The sequence below is a fragment of the Loxodonta africana genome, chromosome 7 (genome assembly GCF_030014295.1).
Source record: "Loxodonta africana isolate mLoxAfr1 chromosome 7, mLoxAfr1.hap2, whole genome shotgun sequence".
Taxonomy (NCBI): Eukaryota; Metazoa; Chordata; class Mammalia; order Proboscidea; family Elephantidae; genus Loxodonta; species Loxodonta africana.
In genome coordinates, this window is record NC_087348.1 from 81,830,136 (window position 1) to 81,854,475 (window position 24,340).

Sequence of the window (24,340 nt, forward strand, 5' to 3'; positions counted from 1 at the left end):
TAAATTCAAGAAATAAAAAATCTCCGTCATTGATGGTTCTAACAGGGATCACAATAGAGGGTCCCAGACAGAGTTGGGGAAAAATGTAGAACAAAATTCTAACATACAAAAAAAAAAAAAAAAAGAAGACCAGGCTTACTGGTCTGACAGAGACTAGAGAAATCCTGAGAGTATGGCCCCTGTACAACCTTTTAGCTCAGTAATGAAGTCGCTCCTGAGGTTCACCCTTCAGCCAAACGTTAGACAGGCCCCTAAAACAAAGCAAGACTAAAGGTGCACACCAGCCCAGGGGCAAGGACAAGAAGGCAGGAGGGAACAGGAAAGCTGGTAATAGGGAACCCAAGGTCCAGAAGGGAGAGTTTTTGACATGCAATGGGGTTGTTAACCAATATCACAAAATAATATGTGAGCTCTTTAATGAGAAGCTATTTTGTTCTGTAAATCTTCATCTAAAGTAAAATAAAAAAAGAAAAAAAATGGTGTATAATTTTTTGATGATTCCATTCTCTTTCTTTTTTAATTGTGCTTTAAGCAAAAGTCTACAATTCACATCAATTTCTCATACAAAAACCTACACACACATGGCTATGTGGCCCTAGTTGCTCTTCCTATAATGTGACAGCACATTCCTCCTCTCCACCCTGTATTTCCCGTGTCCATTTAACCAGCTTCTGTCGCTCTCTTCCTTCTCATCTTGCCTCCGGACAGGAGCTGCCCACATAGTCTCATATATCTACTTGAGCTAAGAAGCACACTCCTCACCAGTGTCATTTTATGTCTTACAGTCCAGTCTAATCTTTGAAGATTGGCTTTGGGAATGGTTTTAGTTTTGGGCTAACAGAGAGTCCTGGGGCCATGTCCTCTGGGGTCCCTCCAATCTCAGTCAGACCATTAAGTCTGGTCTTTTGACTAGAATTTGAGGTTTGCATCCCACTTTTCTCCTGCACCATCAGGGACTCTCTATTATGTTTCCTGTCAGGGCAGTTATTGGTGGTAGCCAGGCACCATCTAGTTCTTCCGGTCTCAGGCTGATGGAGTCTCTGTAGTTTATATGGCCCTTTCTGTCTCTTGGGCTCATATTTTCCTTGTCTCTTTAATGTTCTTCATTCTCCTTTGCTCCAGGTGGGTTGGGAGCAATTGACGTATCTTAGACGGCTGCTTGCTAGCTTTTAAGATCCCAGACACCACTCACCGAAGTCAGATGCAGAACATTTTTCTTAATAAACTTTGTTATGCCTATTGGCCTAAATGTCACCTGAAACCGTGGTCCCCAGACCCCTGCCCCTGCCACTCTGTCCCTCAAAGTGTTTGGTTATATTAAAGAAACTTCTTAGCTTCTGGTTTAGTCCAGTTGTGCTGACCTCTCCTGTATTGTGAGTTGTCCTCCCCTTCACCTAAAATAATTCTTGTCTACTACCTAGTTAGTGGGAAACCCTGGTGGTGTAGAGGTTAATTGCTGCAGCTGCTAACCAAATCCAGTTCAAATGCAGTTCAAATCCACCAGGCACTCCTTGGAAACTCTGTGGAGCAGCTCCACTCTGCCCTATAGGATCGCTATGAGTCGGAATCAAGTTGACAGCGATGGGTTATGAGTTATCTAGTTAGTGAATACTCCTCACCCTCCCTCCCTACCCTTGTAACCATCAAAGAATGTTTTCTTTTGTGTTTAAACTTTTTCTTGAGTTCTTATAATAGTGGTCTCATACAATATTTGTCCTTTTGTGACTAACTTCATTTGCGTAATGCCTTCCAGATTCATCCATGTTATGAGACGTTTCAGAGATTCATCGTTGTTCTTTATGGTTGCATAGTATTACATTGTGTGAATATAGCATGATTTGTTTATGATGATTCCATTCTTGTATTAAATTTTGATTTAAGTGTACTATTGCATATTCTTTGTACATACAGGTTTAAATTTGGTATTTATATCACAAATCGAAATGATAACAAGTATCAGTAAATGGTGGAAGAGAAATTAATGTTTCAATTGTGACATGCCATTATTTCACTGAAAGCAATTTGATGGCATCACTATGAAATAAGATTTTTCTTCAAAAGGTGTGGAATAAATTTACAAGTATGTTGTAAAGCGGGGCTTCCAATAAAATAAATCAGCACACCCAAAATTAGTAGTGATCTGGAAAGATGAACATTCTCTTTGAAGGTAGATGTTGCCAGTAGATTGAGTTGGTTAATTCTAGGGATTAATGCTCAGTTTGCACAAGATAGTAAGATACATCTGTTGAGACACTGGGAAAGAATTAAAAGACACAGAGCTCTGTACCTAAAAAACACACTGTATCAAATTTTTAGAGAAGTACATTGATTTACAACAGATTTATTCTGTAATCACGGATAATAGCTCTAATATGATTGAATTTGTTGATTTGCTCAGAAATGATAGTGAAATCAAATGGCAAATTTCAGGCAAAAATGAGTTTCAAAGATTCTGACTTTGTACACTTTGACTTGCAGACATTAACCACTGTAGAGTGAAGTGAAAGCAACACGGTTTATAAGATTATAGTATGGTATTATGGTATAAAGTGTGATGAACACACACTTTGCTTAGTTATTAAATAAGCAATGGAAGATGCTGAGCTGGAAGAATTTTTAAGAGTAGGCTGCAAACTCATTTGGATAATGCATATTCCGACATTGTGTACCAAATTTTCAAAAAATAAGTTAAAGAAACCTGTACTGGATCGCCCAACAAGATGCAACGGTATGAACCCCGTGTTAGAAATATTACCAGGATGCAATATTTTTTGCAATATATTATTGTTAGGTGCTGTAGAATTGGTTCCGACTCATAGCAACCCTATGTACAACAGAAGGAAACAATGCCTGGTCCTGCACCATCCTCACAATTGTTATTAAGCTTGAACCCATTGTGGCAGCCACTCTGTCAATCCATCTTGTTAAAGGTCTTCCTCTTTTTTTGCTGACTCTCTACTTTACCAAGCATGGTATCCTTCTCCAGGGACTAGTTCCTCTTGATAACATGTCCAAAGTATATGAGACGTAGTTTTGCCATTCTTATTTCTAAGGAGCATTCTGGTTGTACTTCTTCCAAAGCAGATTTGTTCATTCTTTTGGCAGTCCATGGTATACTCAATATTCTTTGCCAACACCATAATTCAAAGGCATCAGTAATTCTTCGATCTCCCTTATTCTTCAAAGTGTTGGCTGAGAATAATATGAAATATTACTTTTCTAATGATGAGTGGGCATAAGAAATTAATTTTGGAAATTTTAAAACCTTTAAAGAAAGTTACGGTAAGACTGCAAAGTGAACAATTAACTGTGAGGGATGTTTTTGGCATGTGGGTGGAAACTAAGCTAAAATTAAGAACTCCTAATAATACATTTGGAAACACATTGATTGACAAATTTAATGTCAAGGAAAAAGTTATTGAAAATGACACCACATTAGGAGCAGATTATCGAGATTCTTGTTATCAAATTCTAATTAGTTCTGAACTTAAGGTAAAGGCCATATTACATTTAAAAAGCATTTAGGAAATGATAGAAAATCTGAAAAGGAGCAATACTGAAAGTGTAATAAATGAAAGCAATTCAGGAAATGCTCTCTTTTCAAACGATGGTGTTGATGATAGAATTATTCACAAAATTAAAGAAAAAACTTAAATTGAGATCAGGCTTTTTTTTTTTTAATTGTACTTTAGACGAAGGTTTGCAGAACAAACTAGCTTCTTATTAAACAACTGGTATGCATATTGTTTTGTGACACTTGTTGTAACCCCACGACATGTCAACACTCTCCCCTTCTCGACCTTTGGTTCCCTGTTACCAGCTTTCCTGTTCTCTCCTGCCTTCTCATCCTTGCCGATGGGCTGGTGTGCCTCTTTAGTCTCGTTTTGTTTTATGGGCCTGTCTAATCTTTGGCTGAAGGGTGAACCTCAGGAGCGACTTCATTAGTGAGCTAAAAGACTGTCCAGGGACCATACTCTTGGGGTTTCTCCAGACTCTGTCCGACCAGTAAGTCTGTTTTTTTTTTTTTTTTGTATGTTAGAATTTTGTTCTACATTTTCCCCAGCTCTGTCCAGGACCCTCTATTGTGATCCTTGTCAGAGCAGCCAGTGGTGGTAGCCAGGCAACATCCAGTTGTGCTGGACCCAGTCTGGTGGAATGTGCTATTAATATTGACTCTATATTAACAAGCTTTGATGATGTACAAAGGGTTGAGAGAAAGAAAAGTATTCTCGAATTTTGGGAAGAAAACACTTCACAACATCCCCAGTTATATGAAATTGCTATGGTAGTTTTGGGGGCACAAGCTACTCAGATCAGTGTTGAGAGAGCTTTCTCAGGTTTGAAATTCATCTTGTGAGACAACAGAGCTAGCTTATATGAAAAAATATTAGAGGACATTCTCGTAATTAGATATAATTATGGTTTATTGCAATCACATTTTCTAAATGAACTGCGTAACTTCATATGAATTAAATATATATTTGTAAAAAAAAGCTTATTTTATGTAATGTTATGCCAATTGTTCAGCTTAGGACTGAGGTGAATATTAAAGTATAAAATATTTTATTGCACTTTGCCTTTATGTACTGATGCGTTCGGTATGATAGCACACTTTGTATTTCTAGTATTTCATGAATAAGTTCTTATCAATTTTACATGACTATTAAGTGTTAGTGGTGAAATGCTGCCCACATCAAAATCAAGTTTGTTTCCAGTGCATTTTATAGCGTTGAGAATTTCCTACTAAAAACCGTATTTGGATCTTCAATTTAATATTTACACAATGTTAGCAGTATTTTATCACAATACTAATGTCACTCAGTGCTGCAGCGAATTCTAGTATACTTAAAAATATGTAGCCTTTAAAAAATAATATATTTTACAACATGGTTTTTTTGTATTGAAATGTTTTGAGACAGTGACTAAAACTGAACATCATTGTTACTTTAGATTTAATTATTAATAAATGTGCAGAAATAGTTTAATATTTCTACTTTCAAAACTAATTATAAAATCTTAGAATGAATAAAACTCAAGTTAATGTAAAAATGCAATATTATTTGCAATATAAGGAACAAATTTGGTAGCCATATTTCTTCAAGTGAAATTCCTCCAGGTTATCCACTTGCAGAATATAAAGTTGAGATTGAAGAAGGAAAAACCGGTTCGAACAGATTCAGTCATGATCAACAAAGCAAAAGCAGAGCAGAACAAAATTTTTTAAATTTTGGTGAAGTGGAACAATAACCAGAATGGAAAAAAAATTACCGTTCGAAGGCTGGACAGCCATACGCCATTTCAATAATTTCTACACGTACAACTGAGTAACATTATGTTCTTCAAATAGTCTCATCTTCTCTGAATTTTTTCCAGCACATTTGACTTAGATTCACTGCTCACTAAGCTTCTCATCTAACTTTTTGTGTTGCTATTGTTAATTGGATCTCACACGGATAATTCTTTAAAAGAGCACAATGCTCAAGGTAGATATACTTTATTGAGATAAGCTTCAGTTCAAAGAAGACTTCAGGGGATAGTTTTGGTTTAAGTTTTCAAGTTTAAACATTATCTCAAGGAGATAGTTCCAGGGGTTTATCCAGCCTCAATGGCTCCAGAAAGTCTTACATTGAGAATTGAAAAATCTGTTCCACATTCTTACCCCTTTTGATCAGGATTCTTCCATAGACTCTTTGATCAAAAAAACCAGTAATGGTAGCTGGGCATCATCCAGTTCTCCTGGTCTCATGGCAAAGGAAGCAGTTCATGGAGATAACCAGACAGGTAATCCATTTCTTCCTTCAATTCCTGACTCTCCTTTTGCTCTGTTGCTCCTGTAGCCTGGATGGCTGCTTGGTAGCTTTTAAGACCCTAGGTATTACCTTACAAACTAGGAGGCAGAACAGAAGCACTGAAAAATAATATTAGGCCAATCGATTGGAATGTTCCTCAGAATTATGACCCTAAGTTTCTAGACCAAGAAAACAAATTCCATGAGGTGTTTGGTTGTACTTAAGCAGCTTCAACAGCTGCTCTTTTTTTTTTTTGTAAAAATTTACATCATAACATTTGAACACTTGGCAATTTTTAACAATTTTTCAAATCTTTTCTGTTGAGTTCCTAAAGTATACTCAGAAAATTACTTCAATGCCTGGTGTTTAATCCATCTGTACTGCCACACTCTGTTATCACATTCTTACTTTATTCCCAAGTGTTAAAAATCCATATACACAAAGGGAGCTATCTTTGTCAGATTCCTCTTCAACAGGAGTTTAGGGAGTGGAGTGGGGATGTGGAGCCCTAAGGAAGATTTATTATTCCTGGGTTCCTTAGAACATGGTAAACTGGTGGAGTATACCACTGGGCTCAGCACTGGAGATAAATTGAGAGTGGTAGAAAAGAAGCATGGTGCATTTGGGTTGCCTACTGGCCCAGACTATATGGTGCCTTGCTATGCCCTGATTTCCCCCACTGGTTTGTCTCAAATCAAATGCATCAGAGGATATTCCCAGAGCATCACCTCTTCCCAACCCATTTATCAGTAATGAACCTGTTTTCATTTATAATTTTTTGTGCTATCTTTGTCTTTAGATTTGTGCAGAATGATCACATTATTTCTACCATAAATTATTTTATTTGCTATTATATTCTTTCAAAGAGCAAGTTCTCTTTGTATGAGAAGAGACAAGAAGGGTTTGGGATAACTCCCCAAACCTGAAATCCTTGGACCGACTGCAAAGTACACATGCTACTGCAGCTGCCTCCACCTCTAAAACCACCCTATGGTACTTTGATAGCGAAAGACTTAGAGGGAAGGAGCAGGCTCAGGGGAGTTGAGAAACTACTGAAATGGCCAAATAATCTATCAATCACAGCCTAGAGGCTTTCAGTTTCCAAGCCCCATAGATGTCAGTGCAGACTAAGATATTTTGAACTCAGCTGTGTAAAGCAGAATCAATGGTTTAATGAGCAGGAAGACATGAGGACTCCGAAAATGTGAGGGCACAGACACCAACTATTAAAGCAACTCTTTAGCTTTTTTTTTCACAACATACTAAACACGAAAAATGCAGTCTTATCCCATAGTAAATACAAATATTCTAAATTGTATGAGTTTATTAACAATGACTGTTTGGTATAATAGCATCTTTGACAAAAAGATAACTTGAAGACGATAAGTTTTGTTATTATGTCTCCAATATTCTCAGGACCAACTGAGATCACTTACCAAACCAAACCCACTGCCGTCAGTTCAGTTCTGACTCATAGCAGCCCTATAGGACAAGGTAGAACTTCCCCATAGGGTTTCAAAAGCTGTAAATCTTTGTAAAACAGACTGCCACATCTCCCACAGAGCAACTGGTGGATTGGAACTGCCGTCCTTTCAGTTACTAGCCAAGCGATTTAATCACAGTGTATGAGTAGGCCACAGTGGAAAACCAATGCTGAGCAGAAAAATTTATGCTGTACTTCCCACCCCAGAAGGAATTGATGAGAGTCACCAGGAATCAGAGGGTGCACTGATCAAGAGAGGAACAGTGGAAGTGAGAACAGGTTGTCCGTACTGAGATACAAAAGATCTGATATGGAGAAAAGAGGAGACCAGGATGAAGAGACTGCCCAACTGTCCACAGGCAAAATGGAAGGTCACTGGAATCCCAAACCAGTACAGATCCTGTGTCACTATTCAGTGAGGATGTCAGATCCCCAGATTGAGACACTTCTGATCACCATCTGGTGATGACTCTAAGAACCTCGCCTGTATGTTTCCATGGATGATCCTGCAGGGAGAAGACTCCTTACTACCTGGGATTCTCCTGAGCCCACCCAAATATCTCACTGTGGACATGCACCTAATTAACATTTCATCGCAGTCCTTTTGTTGTTGTTAGTTGTCATCAAGTCAGTTCCAACTCATGGTGACCTTCTGTACAACAGGGTGAAACATTACCCGGTCCTGTGCTGTCTCCATGAGTGTTGATATGTTTGAGCCCATTGTTAGGGCTATTGCGCCAATCTCTCTCACTGAGGGTCTCCCTCATTTTTGCTCAGGAATATAAGATAATGTAATTGCTACTAAGAGCTTATAAGGATATGGGGAGGAGAAAGCACTAGTGCTGATAACTGGGTGGAGCAAACCTACACATGGTACCTACTGGACTTTTGAGTCCAGGACCCCTTCTTTCACCTCTGAGAAGAGGGATGTAACTGAAACCAACTTATAGGCTTCATACTCTTTTTAGCAGAGAGCTTCACTTCTTGAGCCAGAAGACACTATTAAAAATAGGATGCCCGTCAGTGTGCAGATCTCTTCTGTTGTGTATATAACCTATGTATATACATACATACACTTTCAGGTCTTTACATCCTGTAACCAGCTTTCATCCTTAGGTGGGAATTGGGCATTCCAGTACATGAAAAAAATACGAATATCCCTGGAGAATCACTTGTCAATAATTCAAGGCAGCACAGATTGTGCCTCGTGAGTAGTGTCTCTGTCACTGTAGTAATGCAGTGGCCAGAATGCAGGGGCTAAACGGAAAATGTATAGGAATAGATTCCCCCCAATTTCCTCAGATGAGTGCTGATACAGGAGAGCTTGTGTATACACACAGAAAGAGACTGGAAATATCCAACATGGAATCCCTTCTTTTCTGAAATGTCACACAAAGATAGGCAAGTTGAGAATTCCTGTAGCCACCCAGGGGCCAGATTGGAACCACTTGGCTAAGCATCATCGATAATTCTTTGGGAAAGAATTCAAATAAAAATGCCAAAAGACAAGGGGATACCACCAAGCCGTGCATCAACATCCCCTGCAGAAACAATTCCCCGCCTGTCTCACTGAAAGGAGAGAACAGGTTTTCTTCATTCCTAGGAACTACCATAGCAGTCAATTAAAAGCAGAGCTGGCTTAGTCTTGGCAGTAGTGTCAGGGACCTGAAAAATACGTTTTCAGAAGAACCAACTATGGTTTCTCTGAAGACACAAACCTGTTCAATGTGACTTTGCTCTTGCTGACACAGCTTATATTTTTCAGTAATAAGTAGGGCAAAACTTTATTGAAAGTTAAGAAACTTATATAAGTGCTTTACATTTAATGATATTTAATTTTTCACAATGATATTATATATTAGATGAGCTTTTATACCAAAATTATTTTGAGAAAATAAACAGAGCCATTTAGTAACATTTTCAAGGTTACACCACTACTGAATGAAGAGACAGGATTTAAACTCAGTCTGGACACCAAAAAAAAAAACCTCTACTCTTGGTGCATATACTATTTATGGTCTTTTTCCTTGGCTCCTTTATGTGTATGGAATCATGCGTAAACTGACAGAATGCTAGAGACTTCTTATTTAGTGAATGACTACTATATGCTGTTGCCGTCAAGTCGATTCTAATTCACAGCAACCCCATAGAACAGAGTAGAACTGCCCCATAGAGTTTCCAAGGCTGTTGTCTTTATGGAAGAAAACTGCGACATCTCTCTCCTGTGAAGCCACTGGTGGGTACGAACCACTGACCTTTTGGTTAACAGCCAAGTACTTTAACCATTGTGCCACCAGCATTCCTTAATGACTCCCATGCATGGTCTTTAATAATACAGAAAAGTTGTTGAAAATCTTTGCCTCATCTTTTCAGGTCAGTGGCAGAGGGAATGAAGAAACGATGAGTGGGTGGGTGTGTTACCCAAATGATAGCAGTCATTTTTCCTAGGGAATGTGGAAAATGATAAATACGCACTCTCTGCTAATGCTAACAAGATATTGGAAATAATAATACACAATGAAAATTGTATATTTTATTGATGCGTGAATGATGTTTGAAAGGAAAGAACAGAGGCAAAGAAGAGAGAGTCGGAGCGGAACAGACGAGCTCAGGTTCAGGAGATGCACGGCAGGGCAAGGGCAGTGCACAGAAATAGGTGAGGGTATAAGATAGTTCAAGAGTCTGGTAAACAAAGAGACATGGGTAATGTACATTTCATAGGATTGAAATATGGACAAGTAGGCTTAGGAAAGCGACACTTAGAGAATTTGTAGATGAGAAACCCGTGGTTTGTGACATTAAAAAAAGACAAAGAGCCAGCCTCATAGTCTAGGAAAATGCCAACACGATTGGGAGGAACAGTCAGAGAGAGGGTTAAGATTGAAGGATTATTCAAAGATGAATTCTCAAATGTATTATACATAGATCCATTCTGTAACCATATAACCCAAAAGCCACATTGAGGACTGTACCTAGAATAAAGAGTTTGATGATCAGCATATGTAGCACGTGTACGGCAATCTCTAAAACATACCCCCAAGATCCATTCAGTTTTGTTAGACACATCTACCTCCCAGTAATGTTTCCCTGACTCCATATACGGGAAGCCCAGGACACCACAGTTATCGTAAATGCCAATATTAAATGATTCGAATGGCATCCGGTAGAGCACCGATCTCACTTGTCTCCAATCATCAGTAATCGTCACGTTGGCATTACGCATCATTGGTCTCAGTGTTAAGGAAACTGTAGGAAAATAACAGGGTCAGATGAGGGATATGAGTTAGGATTATTTGTGACATTAAGAGAGGGATTTTGAGGAAAACTTGAGAGGGAATTAAACAGAACCTTGTTCAAGGGTCATAGGGAAAGGTAGAACACTCAGGAAATGTAATATGTAGGTGGTCACTGGATGAGGACACATGGGCATCAAAGACTGTGACCTACTAGAAAACGTACAGTTATGAAAGGTGGTAAGAATGGGTGGCTTGAAGATACCATGATTTCTTCTTACCCCAGTAGTTTTGGGCATCTGTCAGCCCTGAAATGACAAAAGATACCATGATATTGAATATAAGCAATAGAGTCAGCACTGACATCTGTCTCTCTCCAGATTAAGACAGGGGACTATGATGAGACAATGAACTTATGACTGACAGCAATAGACATCTGACCATTCCCCTTCAAATATGACTACATCATGAGCAAACATTATCTCTCTTCCTGCATCTCCTCTGTACCCTGTCTCCCACTTAGCCCTTGCCACCAAGAATCCCACATCCACACCCTTCTCCCAACTCTCCTCACCTCTAAACACCTTCAGTATATCCCTCAGATCTGGAGCTCGGAATGTTCTCCTTGGTTTCTTGGGAAAAGTTTTTGGCCTCTTCACGGTGAAGGTCTCACTCCTAGGGAAGACAAAAGTTGACTCCCTCACCTCTGACCTTATCTCCTTCCAACACTACTGCCTTCCTTTCTTTCCACCGTATTGATGCTCTTGAAGAACCCTTGATTCCTTAAGAGCCTGAGAGGGGAGAAAGGAGACAATTGACACTAGGCTAGAAGACTTGTGCTCATGTCTACATTATCATTTACTCTTTGTAAGACCTTGGGAAGGTTGACCTCTCAGTTGTATAGTGTCTTCCTTCTAAAATGAAATTATTAACTCTTCTCTCTCTACCTCCTAGAAATCATATGAAGTTATATGAAGCAATGGATCAAAATTAAAAAACAAAAAACACTTTGGTACCTCTACAAAATAAAATTTAATATGTGGAAAAGTCATAGCCATGGATGTGAGTTCCCAGGGAAATGGTCAGAAAGTGAGGTTTATACAACCTGGCTCCTTGGGGTTTGGGACATATGAAGTGTGGCAATCCTATCTGATGAGGCCCAAGAGTCTTCAAAGTCTGTTCCTCCAGTAGGAAGGCCCTCATAATAACATTTGAGGTTTCAGGTTCTCTGGGAAAAAGTTACAAACACTTGGGAAGGAGGAAATTATGAACACCAGCCAAACTAAGAGTGGTCTGAATATAATTTGCAATAATCTTGATGCCTTCAAGTAGCTGTACTTTATCGGACACGAGGGGGCTACCTTGCCATACAGACTTCTAAGGTAAGTGACCAAGATTGCTCAATTGCTCGTATCAAGCCAAAATAATATTTCCCTAGTCTGGCATCTGTTTTTGAAAATCTGAAGGAAAAATATGAATGAAGTGTCGGCATGGACATTTTGGGGATTTGGTAGGTAAGGAGGATAGGAACCTACTGTGAAAAGGCAAGCACCAGTGAAATATGGGAACTTGAGCTGGATGCAGAGACAGAGGTGATAAAAATGAGTGAAGTCACAGGGGTCTAATATTGCAACATCTTATCCCTATTACCCTTACCGGCTCAACTCTATGACCCCCATATCACACAAATTCTTTACCATAGAATCTAGTCCATTCCCAATAGTTATGGAACACTCAAACCTGATTTGTGACTGCAAATTTAAGATAAAACTACATCCAATTTTTCCTGTTTGGAGATTTTTCATTCTTCTTGACCATCACACAACTTTCATGGTTACAAGGCTTTCTTCACAGCACAAAAGGATCACTCCTGGTCACCCAAACATACCTTTTTATAATGTCATTCACACCCTAGGGAGAGGGGAGAAAACTTTGAGTCAAGGAGTGATGGGTACTCCCCATTTATAACACTTCATCTCACCCCCAACAACCCCTGATGTGACAGAAATAGAGAAACGGTTCCAGAATGAGGGCTAATACCTATAAGTAAGACCATCAATGAAGATTCACGGGAGATTGTCAGATTCCTTAAACTGTAGAAATAGTTTTAACTCTTGTAGAAATACTGGAAGACGTTTCCAATACGAAGTGGAATACAGTATGAAAAAAAAACAAAAGGCCCATCATTCTTTTTTCAACCCAAATGCTTATGGTAGGTACCTCACACAAAATGACTAGAATAATACTTTGTTCTCTCATTTATTGAATACACATACAAACTGAAACACTATGATTTGCTACATATTATACTAGGCTTTAGGAGCACTGGTGACACAACGGTTAAGCAATCAGCTACTAACTGAAAGGTTGGTGGTTTGAACGTACCAGGTGCTTCATGGGAGGAAAGACCTGGCAATCTGCTCCCATAAAAATAACAACCTAGGAAACCAGTTCTATTCCACAGGGTTGCTATGAGTCGGAATTGACTCAGTGGCACAAGACATAACAACATACTAGGCTTTGGAGAATCAAAGATGAGTAATTAATAACAACGGTCCTATAAAGCTTTCATGGTTCTTGCTGAGGGCACAAGCAAACTTGTATATTTACACAGCTATTTCTCAAGCCTTGTTCTTCTCATTCTGTACGCTAACTGCAAGTAACCTCATCTATTCCTCTAAATTCATCACACACATGTGCTGTTAATTCCAATTCTCTATCTTATTCTCAGATTTGTCTCTTAAATGCAGGCCAATGGATTTAGTAGTGAAGAAGCTAAAGACCAGAAAATTCAGGGTGTCTAACACCAAAATTACTGACTGCCAGCCATGTTGTTTCCTCTCTTAAACCCATAACGTTACCAAATCCACTTATTTACAGTCCTAAAAACAATATCTTACCCTAAACTCCAGTTTCTACCAACTCAGATCAGTCAACATCCTTAATTGCTTTTAGCCATCTGCTCTTCGTCATTGTCATACTGTTTAATTTGTTTGAAGAGATATACGCCACTATATTTAATCACCTTTACTGTACTTTCCATCTTTCATGTATCCAAAGACTAGGCCAACAATGTCTTTCACAGAGCATATGTTTTTAATTTTAACTAAGTCCAACTTAGATCATTTTTTTCTTTCATAAATCACAGTTTTTGTCTTTTATCTAAAAATTCATCACCTACAATTTATCCTATGTTATTTCATAGAAGGTTTAGAGCTTGGAGTTTTACATTAAGGTGTGTGATTCAATATTGAGTTAACTTCTGCGAAAGGTATAAGGTCAGTATCTAGATTTATTTATTTATTTAGCCATAGACTGAAGAAAATATTTGCAAAAACACAAATCTGATAAAGGACTTGTACCCGAAATATACAAGGAACTCCTAAAAGTCAACAATAAACCTCCCCCCTCAAAAAAAGAAAAACTAAACCTATTGCCGTTTTGTCAATTCTGATGCATAGCAACCCTAGAGGACAGAGTAGGACTGCCACATAGGGTTTCCAAGGAGTTCCTGGTGGATTTGAACTGCTGACCTTTTGGTTAGCACCACAGCGCTTAACACTACGCCACCAGGGTTTCCAATAAAAAAAAACAGATAACCCAATTTAAAAAATGGGCAAAAGATCTGAACAGATACTTCACCAAAGAAGATATACACATGGCAAATAAGTATATGAAAAGATGCTCCACATCACATATCCTTAGGGAATTGCAAATTAAAACAACAACAAATGCCACTACATACCTACTAAAATGGCTACCATCCAAAACACTGACAATACCAAATGCTGGTGAGGATATGGAGCAACAGGGACTATCACTCACTGCAGGTGGAAATGCAAAATATTATAGCCACTCTCAAATAGAGTTTCTTATGAAGCTAAACACAACCTTACTATACAATTCATCAATCATATTCCTCTGTATCTATCCAAATGAGTTGAATATGTACACCTACACAAAAACATGAACACAATTTTTATAGCAGTTTTATTCATAATTGCTGCTGTTCACAACTGTTTGGTTGGAAATAACCAAGATGCTCTTCAGTGGGTGAATGAATAAACAAAAGTATATCACATGTTGTTGAGTTGTTGTGTGCCGTCAAGTCATTTTGGACACATAGCCACCCCATAGGACACAGTAGAACTGCCTCAACTGCCCAGTAGTGTCTTCTAGGCTGAAATCTTATGGAAGCAGATCACCAGGTCTTTTCTCCCGTGGAGCAGCTAGTGGGTTCAAACCACTGACCTTTCAATTAGCAGTTCAGTGCTTAGGCATTATGCCTCTAGAGTTCCATGATACATCATATAATGGAATACTATTCAGTGATAAAAAGCTACTAACCTTAACTACATATTGGTAAATGAAAGAAGCCTGAATGAAAAGGCTAAACACCATATAATTCCAACTACATGACACTCTGGAAAAGACAAAACTATAATGTAAAAAGATAAATGGTATCCAGGGGCCCATTAGAGAGAGAAAGGAATAAAAAAGAAAATATACCAAACTGTACATTTAAACATGTGTTGTTTATTGTGCGTCAATTATACTTCAATAAAGTGGTTTAAAAGAAAAAAATGGAAAGTTCTAAATAGGCCTAGGTCTCAGAGTGCCTTATTAGCACTTCAGATGATTCTGATATTATACAACAAATCTAAGGATATCTTTTTTAGTGTAAAAGGAGCTCTGGTGGTAAAGTGGTTAATTGCTTGACTGCTAATCAAAAGGTCGAGGTTCGAACCCACCAGCTGCTCTGTGAGAGAAAGATGTGGCAACCTGCTTCCATAAAGATTTATAGCCTTGGAAACCTATGAGGATGTTCTACTCTTGTAGGGTCAGTATGAGTCAGAAGTCAACTCAACAGTAATGGGTTTGGTTTGGTTTTCTAGGGTAGTCTGACAAGAAATAAAAAGAAGACAACCAAGGGGGCTAAAAAATAAAGCTGACAGGACAGAAATTCCAGCTTTGGCTGAGTAAGATCAGTAGGCTGTTGACCAAAAAGTAACTATAAAGCTAGACAAAACTGACATCAGCAACCATTTCAACATTTGAGGCATATATAATTTAAGTATCATTAAATCTTGAAAAATTGCTGAACTTCTGATAAGATCAGTGAGAATATCTGGTATTTTGACTTGAGGTTGCTCCCATCAGCCCATCAGCCCCCCTTCCCACTTAGATGATGCAGAGATTCTCTTAGGATAGGGAAGGCAATGAGGATGAGCAGCTTCTCCCCCACAGTCAAAGGGAACTCTTTCAAGTTGGAGCACTGGAAAAATCCACACAGTAGTGTTGTTGCTAGCAATCTCAGAGGCATGTGAATGGGATGGGTCAATAACTCCACTAGCCTATTGCTGCAGTCATGGTTGGGACACGTATATTCCTGTCTGAGCTTGCATGCATACTCAATGGTGACTATAGAAGGGTCGAACCACCCATATAATACTGGTCAATGCTAATAATGTACATACGTGCATATAAACATGCATAGGGGATTGAAATTACCCAGCAGAGATCAAAAGCCATGGCGTATTTAAAGATGGCCTGAACTTTGAATGTGCTCCTTTACCCAAAGACAGATCCATCAGGGTAGAACAGAAGCCTTACTGCCTCATTGTGGTTGAGCATAACTACTATTTGAGTTGAATGTGCAGCCAATGGTACACTGATGCCAGACTTTAAAAAGGTACTGAATCCATGCTTAAAAAGTACACTTGATTTTTTTTTTCTTAAATTGAGCAGAGACATCATTAGTTATGCCTCCTGGAGAGGTCAGATACCACAAATTTAGCCCTGAGAATAAACAAGGAATTCAACTGAATTTTAAAGAAGAAATAATACCAATCCTTCACAATCTTTTTTTTTTTTTTTTAAATAGTGGAGAGGACGAATCCCAACCAGGTTTATGTGCATAAAAGGGAGGGAGAAAAAACAAACAAACAAACAAAAAACTCTTGAAACTCAAAGAGATTTTGGTTATCTGTGACTAAGCAGCATGAACAGGAGTCTGACAAATACTCAACACAAGATCACAGATAATGGGCTCAGTGAATAACACTAGATACAATGGATCTTCTCTCCAAGGTCAAATTTTGCACTGCCCTTCAAAATTTAATGATAATTGAGTTTTTGCTCAATATTCATGCATTCAGTTTTTCCTACTACCTCTGCAATCGAAATAGGGAAAGGGCACTGCAAGGCCAATGAAACCTTAGTGTTGTTACCAGAGGGAGCCCAAAAACAGAGAAGTCTTCATTTTTCCTGAATCTCAGATGTGGGAGGGACACCTTCCCAAGTCTTACCTGCAGCATCTCTACTGAGGACGCCTGCAGTCGATGCTCCAGATCTGAGACGAGCTCTTCCACCAGTTGGCTCTCCTGGGCCAGTTCATTCTCACCCTCTGCCAGGTTATCCATAATATTCTCCTTCTCTTTCTGCAGCTTTTGTAGTTCGCACTGCTCCTCACTGTCCAGAATATCTCTCAGCTGATTAAACTCTGCTTGGACATTTTGTTTCTCAGTCTCTATCTGATTCTTCAGGGATGAGAAAGAGAAGCAGTCAGTTGATCTGGCAGAGGGCTTACTTTGCAAGGGGCTGGGAGCCAGGAAGAGAACTATTTTCTTTGGGGAGATCTCACAGGGAGCAGAGACAGAAGCAGGGGAGCAATTCTTGAGGAAACTGCTTTACTTTTTCCCTTCCTCGTATCCTAAAACAAAGGCCACAAGCCAGCCTGACTGAGGCCCACCCTGAGCCAAAGTGAAGTACCTGGGTGAGGCTCACCTTTCACACAGCTGCCCAAAACACTCATGCCTCCCCACAGCCCCACCCCAACACAATGTTTTACTCTGAGGTTGGAATCATGGCCCATGCCCCATAACTTCCCTCAGAAGACTCAGCCTCAAACAGCGTGACACTGATGGACACAGGATTCACCAAGCTTCCTTACCAGAGACTCCCTCTATATCTCAAGCTCCAAATATCTGTATTCATACAACCATTTTGGAAAACAGCATGGCACTTCCTTAAAAAGCTAGGAATAGAAATACCATACCATCCAGCAATCCCATTCCTAGGATTAAATCCTAGAGAAATGAGAGCTGTCACATGAATAGACATAGGCACAATCTTGTCCGTTACGGCATTATTCACAATAGCAAAAAAGATGGAAACAACCTAAGTTCCCATCAACAAATGAATGGATAAACAAGCTATGGTACATACACACAATGAAGTACTACACAATGATAAAGAACAATGATGAATCTGTGAAACATCTCACAACATGGATGAATCTGGAAGGCATTATGCTGAGTGAAATAAGTCAGTCACAAAAGGACAAACACTGTATGAGACCATTATTATAAAAACATACGAAAATATTTCCACACAGAAAGCAACAATCTTTGATGGTTACGAGGGAGGGGAGGGGTGGGATGAGAAAAACACTAACTAGATAGTAGATAACTGGTAACTTTGGTGAAGGCTAAGACAGTATACAATACTGGGGAAGTCAGCACAACCTGACCAAGGCAAAGTCATAGAAGCTTCACAGACACATCCAAGTGTCCTGAGGGACCAAGCTATTGGGCTGAGGGCTAGGGACCATGGTCTTAGGGGACATCTAGCTCCAATGGCATAACAGTCTATAAAGAAATGTTCTGCATCATACTGTGGTGAGTAGCATCTGGGGTCTTAAAAACTTGCAAGTAGCCATCTAAGATACTGGTCCCATCCCTGCTGGAGAATGAAGAAAACTGAAGATACAAGGGAAAGATTAGTCCAAAGGACTAATAATGTACCTCCACCAGACTGAGCCTAGAACAACTAGATGGTACCTGGTTACTGTTACTGCAATTTCGCAAGTTAGAGCCGCCTGCTGCAAACAGCCAATTCTTGAGACAGGGGTGAGGTGGGTAGCAGGAGCTTTATCACATATACCGATACATGGAAACAGAGGGGAATGATCTCCTCCTAAAGCTGTCTGTCTCAAGGAACTGTAGTCTAGCTGGAGTTTTATAGGGAAAGGGGGGCATGGGTTTTAGGAGCTTGTGGAATGTCCATTCCCTTTCTCTTTGGTTTCGGTGGTCATATTTCAAACATGTTGATTTTTTTCTTGCCATTATCCCATCAGCCCACGGGGTGGCTGGCACCATCCTTGTCTTGTTTGACAGGCTTAGATTGATATCACTTGTTTTTCAAAGTCCTAGGGGAAACATTAGTTAGCATTTAACTTTTAGGGATATTAACACCAGACTCATACTTAGAAACAGAGACAGGTTAGGGAAAGGAAAAATGGCTCAGGTTTTGTTCAAGATATGGCTGAGCAGCCTTTTTCATTACTACCACTGACTGCTCTGGCAGGGATCACAAAAAAGGGTCCTGGACAGAGCAAGAGAAAAATGTAGAACAAAATTCAAATTCACAAAAAAAGAAAAGAAGACCAGGCTTGCTGGTCTGACAGAGACTGAAGAAACCCTGAGAGTACGGCCCCCAGATACCCTTTTAACTCAGTACTGAAAGCACTTCTAAGCTTCACCCTTCAGCCAAACATTAAACAGGTCTACAGGGCCAACAAAAACTCTGGTGGTGTAGTGGTTAAGAGCTACGGCTGCTAACAAAAAGGCTGGCAGTTCAACTCTACCAGGTGCTCCTTGGAAACTCTACGGGGCAGTTCTGCCCTGTCCTATAAGGTTGCTATGAGTTGGAATCAACTGGATGGCAACGGTTCTTTTTTTTTTTTTAAATAAGGCCAATAATAACACATGTGAAGAACATGCTTCGTACTTCAATCCTGTATATGACACTAATGGGCACATCAACCACAAAGTAAAGATGAGAAGGCAAGAAGGGACAGAAAAACTGGAATGAACAGAAACAGGGAACTTGGGGTGCAGAAAGAGAGTGTTAACACATCGCAGCATTGGCAACCAAAACAATTTGTGTATTAACTGTTTGATGAGAAACTAATTTGCTCTGTAAACTTTCACCTAAAGCACAATTAAAAACTGTATGTATATATATATATGTTTTCATTTGTGACATATTCACTTTCGTGCCCTACCCATGATCAGGGGAGAGATGAAGAAGTTGTTGTTGTGTGTCATTGAGTCGATTCTGACTCAAAGAAACCCTATAGGACAGAGAAGAACTGCTCCATAGGGTTTCCTAAGCTGTAATCTTTATGGGAACTGATGGTGAGGTCTTTGCTCAAAGAAGCGGCTGATGGGTTTGAACCGCTGATGTTTCAGTTAGCAGCTAAGCACTTAACCATTGCACCACAAGGGCTCCTAAATGAAGAACAGGACTAATCGAATGCTTTCCATCCAGACTTGTTTACTGTCAGGGAATAAAGAAGAAAAACTCTGCCCAGACAGAACTCCCTTGAGAGGAATCTCCTCCTACCTTCCAGGAAGCCCTCTCTTCTCTGATGTCAGCTCCCAGCTTCTCAGCTTCCTTCTGCTTCATTCTCAGCCTTTCAAGAGCTGCCTTGAGTTTTGCCTGTAAAAAACATAATCATATCAGAGTCAAGCGATGAGTTTTCTTTGTGCTTGGATAGAAGATAAATTGAGGCAGATAGCTGGCTGCTCTCAGAAGAGGCTAGAGTTTGCAGAAGCTGCGAGGCTGGCAACTAGAATCTATGGCTTAGAAGAAAAACTGAGGATGTAAATATATTCTTTAAGCCCCAGGTGATAGAAGTCAGCTACGTCTCATCAAAAGTAGCCTGATTCTCTCTAATCCTAGAAAAAGAGCCCTAATCCTGCAGCAACGAAAGTCCTTTTCTCTTGACCCAGCAAGCCCCCAGCTGCCCTCTAGCTGGGCAATCAGAGTTTAATCTGGCCACCAAATCTCCACCCACCCAGCAGGTGATATAAAATTATCTACTTCTGGCCAAGGGTCTATACTCTGGACTTATTCATTATTTAAATGATTGTAATACACAAAAATATCCTTCAAGCCTCAGAAGGTGAGCATAGCATATGGAAAGAAACTGCAAGTCTCAGCTCTACGATGACAAAGTAATTAAAGTAGGGTGGAAAGTAGAAGTTCCCATTAGGTATCATGTTCTGCCTTGTCTTCTTCCATTCTGGTCTCTCACCTGGTTCTTCTGGGCAACCTCCTCCACAAGGAACGTATGATGACCACGGTGTTCCTCAGTTCGCTCACAAAGCCAGCAAATAACCTTCCCGTCCTCCTTACAAAAGAGCAATAGTTTCTCTCCATGGCGCTCACAGACATCTCCCGTTTGCCCCTTCTCCTCCAGGCTCACTTTGACCTCCCTCAGTTTCTCCACTATGTTGGCCAAATGCCAATTAGGCCGTAGGTTGTCAGCCTGGTATTTGATCCGGCACATAGGACAGGTGCTCTCCCCTTCTGAGCTAATCATGGATGTCTTACTGTTCACAGTGATACAGGCTTGGCAGAAGCTGTGGCCACAGTCTAGGCTCAGGGGTTCTCTCAGAAGCTCTAAGCAAATGGGGCAGGTCACCTCTTCCTGCAGGTTCACTACGATTGCAGATGCCATTGATACTCTTCTCTGGCTTCTTTCTGTTCTGACTCTGGAGGCTCTCCTTGCTCACAGAGTCCTGGGTAGCTGGGCTGGTTGATGGGGGCAAGTTAAGAAACAAACACAGGAATAAGAAGGATACGGCTGTGCAGAAATCAAGGGCAGGTCAAGACCAAATACCAAAATACAAAAAACAGAAGAGAAACACAGAAAGGAGTTCAGTCCCCTGGGTTAAAAGGGCCTTCAACAATAATTTCAAACACTTTACTCCCAGTTCATGTCACATAGCAAATTCCAACCTTTCTGTGCAAGGATTATTATTTTCCTGTACTTTCACCAAAGAGAAGAAAAACCTGAGGTCCTTCCTATGAAGATCCTTGTGTGATCCACTACCAATCCTGTCGATATTTCACACGTCAAACAAATCTATAATAAGAAAATTACCAAAACCACTGCTGTTTCAGGGTTTTTACACTTGCTGATCTTTGCTCAGCATGGCATGTTTCGCTTAATATCGGTATACTCTTATACTACAGTCTGGAGCCCTGGCGGCTCAGTGGTTAAGAGATCAGCTGCTAACCAAAAAGTCGGCAGTTCAAATCTACCAGCTGCTTCTTGGAAACCCTATGGGGTAATTCTACTCTGTCATATAGGATTGCTATGACTGACTCGGCAAAATGGGTTTGGTTTTGCTCTTTATATTACAGTCAACTCTGGGAATTTAACAGAGGGATTGTGGAGAGCAGGGCATATATGAGCAAGAGAGGAGTGAAAGGACTAAGACTCTGTTCTCTCTCTCATGGGCTGTCATGTCTGCTGGCCTGACTAGGAGCCTGGGCTTTCACACAGGGGAACACAGGGGCTCCACCTCACAAGGCTTCTCTGAGGGGAGCAGGAAAAGGACTTTCTGCCTCTGAAAAAAGAAGATTCTAGCTGCACTCAGCAAGGTGCAATATCCTAACTATAGAATAAGAAGAAGATGGGGAAGATTCAGCCTGGAGACATAACAGCCCCTCCAGGAAAAACCAAGGTCCTTCACTTCTTCAAACCCCCCTTCTTTCAGGCCCGCCCCTCCCCCAGGCTTAATGGGCCCACCTATTGGCCCTAGGAGCAGGAAGCCTGGAAACACCCTTTTGTTCCCTTCAAGGCAGCTTCAGGACCATAAATAAAACTCACCAAGCAAATTCAATTATTTCTTCCAGAAGTTTCCGACCCTTTGCCTCCACAAACCGCCCCATGCACCTTCAGTCCCCAGTGCAGAAGTCCAGATTCGGGATAGAAGAGAGAAAGCAGGCCAGGGGCAGCTGTGGTTGGAAGTCACAGGGCAAGAGAGGAGCCAGAGCTTCACAAAGAGAGGAGCTGAGGGAGAAACGAAAGTTAAAATCTTACTGACAGGAAAGAAAACAAAGCGGAAGTGAAACGTGCGACCAATGAGAGGCTGCCACTAGGACTCCTGGGGCTAGGGTAATGCTTTAATGTGTTCTGGTGCCTCGGCCAGACAAGTGCCCAGTGACTACACTCTTTTTGTTGTGGTTGTTTATTTAGACTTAATGAAATGAAGCTGATAAAAAGAGAAAGCGCTAGAACGTAGGATTCTGGGCTCAAATCTTCACTTAATCTTCTGATGTATTCCAATACAGCAAGGTCTAAAATTCTAGGAAATAAGTTGGGTATTATACTCCTAGTTGGCAAAAAGAAAAAAAAATGACACACTAGAGGCTATGTGGTTCAATCATGGCAGAATCTGACTAGAACCCAGACATGGTGATTTTCAAGTCAGAGTTTTTAAATATATCAAACTATAGCGATCCAACGTGGCCACTTTCTCCGATTGAAAGGATAGACATAAACCTGCTCAAAAATAGATATATTTAGGTGTAGTAAATGTCCTAGAAGGTCCAACCTGAATCTTCTGTCATTTCTTGTTTTTTATGTGTATTATCTTAAAAAAAAAAAAAAATCTTTTTTTTTTTTTAGCCCTACTTTATTTCAGTTTGAGCTTAATTCTGGGTTTTGTTTGTTTTGTTTTCTACCATCTTGAGACAGATATTTAGAGCATTTATTTTCAGCCTTTCTCCTCTAAGATTTGCATCTAATGGTGTAAATTTATCTCTAATCCTAATTTTAGCTGTACCCCCCCCAAGTTTTTTTTTTTGAGGTGTGTGATTATTATTTTTTTAATTTTATTGTGCTTTAAGTGAAAGTTTACTACAAATCAAGTCAGTCATACAAAAATTTATATACACCTTGGTATATATTCCTAGTTGCTTTCCCCCTAATGAGACAGCACACTCCTCTCCACCCTCTATTTCCGTGTCCGTTCAGCCAGCTTCCGTCCCGCTCTGCCTTCTCATCTCCCCCTCCACACAGGAGCTGCCCACAGAGCCTCATGTGTCTACTTGATCCAAGAAGCTCACTCCTCACCAGTATCGTTTTCTATCCCATAGTCCAGTCCAATCCCTGTCTGAAGAGTTGGCTTTAGGATGTTTCCTGTCTTGGGCTAACAGAAGGTCTGGGGACCATGACCTCTGTGGTCCTTTTAGTCTCAGTCAGACTATTAAGTCTGATCTTTTTGTGAGAATTTAAGGTCTGCCTCCCACTGCTCTCCTGCTCCCTCAGGGGTTCTCTGTTGTGTTCCCTGTCAGGGCAGTCATCTGTTGTAGCCAAGCACCATCTACTTCTTCTGGTCTCAGGCTGATGTAGTCTCTGGTTTATGTGGCCCTTTCTGTCTCTTGGGCTCATAAATACTTTATGTCTTTGGCGTTCTTCATTCTCCTTTGCTCCAGGTGGATTGAGACCAATTGATGCATCTTAGATGGTTGCTTGCTAGTGTTTAAGGCCCCAGGCGGCACTCTCCAAAGTGAGACGCAGAATGTTTTCTTAATAGATTTTATTATGCCAATTGACATAGATATCCCCTGAAACCATGGTCCCCAGACCCCCGCCCCTGCTACTCTGGCCTTTGAAGTGTTGGCTTTATTCAGGAAACTTCTTTGCTTTTTCTTTAGTCCAGTTGTGCTGACCTTTTCTATATTGTGTGTTGTCTTTCCCTTCGCCTAAAAGAGTTCTTGTCTACTATCTAATTAGTGAATACCCCTCTCTCTCCCTCCCTCTCCTACATTCTTATTCCTATCCAGTTGTATTATATCCCCAATTTTGTCTCTACAAACTCCAAACTCTCCTCAGGCCCTGAGTTCTATCTGCCCCCTACCATGGCCTAGGAGTTCTTCAGATAATCTTTTCAACAACAGTTATTTTTAATAAGGCCAGAATAATTTTTTCCTCTTTTCCCTGCATCCCTAGAGAAAAGCTTGGTAATTGTACA

General features: G+C 40.2%; 1 protein-coding gene across 7 annotated transcripts; it reads right to left on the minus strand.

Moving 5' to 3' along the window:
- Positions 1–5,457: 5,457 nt before the first annotated feature.
- LOC100674587 (tripartite motif-containing protein 5-like) lies at positions 5,458–22,401 on the minus strand. Of its 7 annotated transcripts, none has more exons than XM_064288546.1 (8): positions 22,192–22,401; positions 20,608–21,107; positions 19,914–20,009; positions 16,814–17,044; positions 12,394–12,416; positions 11,080–11,180; positions 10,787–10,813; positions 5,458–10,518 (listed from the first exon to the last, which is right to left on the minus strand). In XM_064288546.1, exons 2-8 carry the CDS (start codon positions 21,031–21,033, stop codon positions 9,947–9,949), a joined length of 1,476 nt encoding a protein of 491 aa, XP_064144616.1. In that variant the 5' UTR covers positions 21,034–21,107; positions 22,192–22,401; the 3' UTR covers positions 5,458–9,946. The 7 variants fall into 7 exon arrangements, 6 of the variants coding, with proteins under 6 accessions (XP_064144616.1, XP_064144617.1, XP_064144618.1 ...); XM_064288547.1 differs by having other exon boundaries at positions 20,608–21,159; XM_023542436.2 differs by having other exon boundaries at positions 10,406–10,518; positions 10,732–10,813.
- Positions 22,402–24,340: the final 1,939 nt, after the last annotated feature.

Bases quoted from the DNA above. Each gene is read 5' to 3' on its own strand.
- LOC100674587 (XM_064288546.1), bottom strand. From the start codon at position 21,033: ATGGCATCTGCAATCGTAGTGAACCTGCAGGAAGAGGTGACCTGCCCC. The intron at 20,010-20,607 runs GTGAGAGACCAG...TGTTTTTTACAG, and splicing joins AGGTTGCCCAGAAGAACCAG to GCAAAACTCAAGGCAGCTCT. The intron at 12,417-16,813 runs GTAAGACTTGGG...CCCTCTCCCTAG, and splicing joins CCTCAGTAGAGATGCTGCAG to GGTGTGAATGACATTATAAA.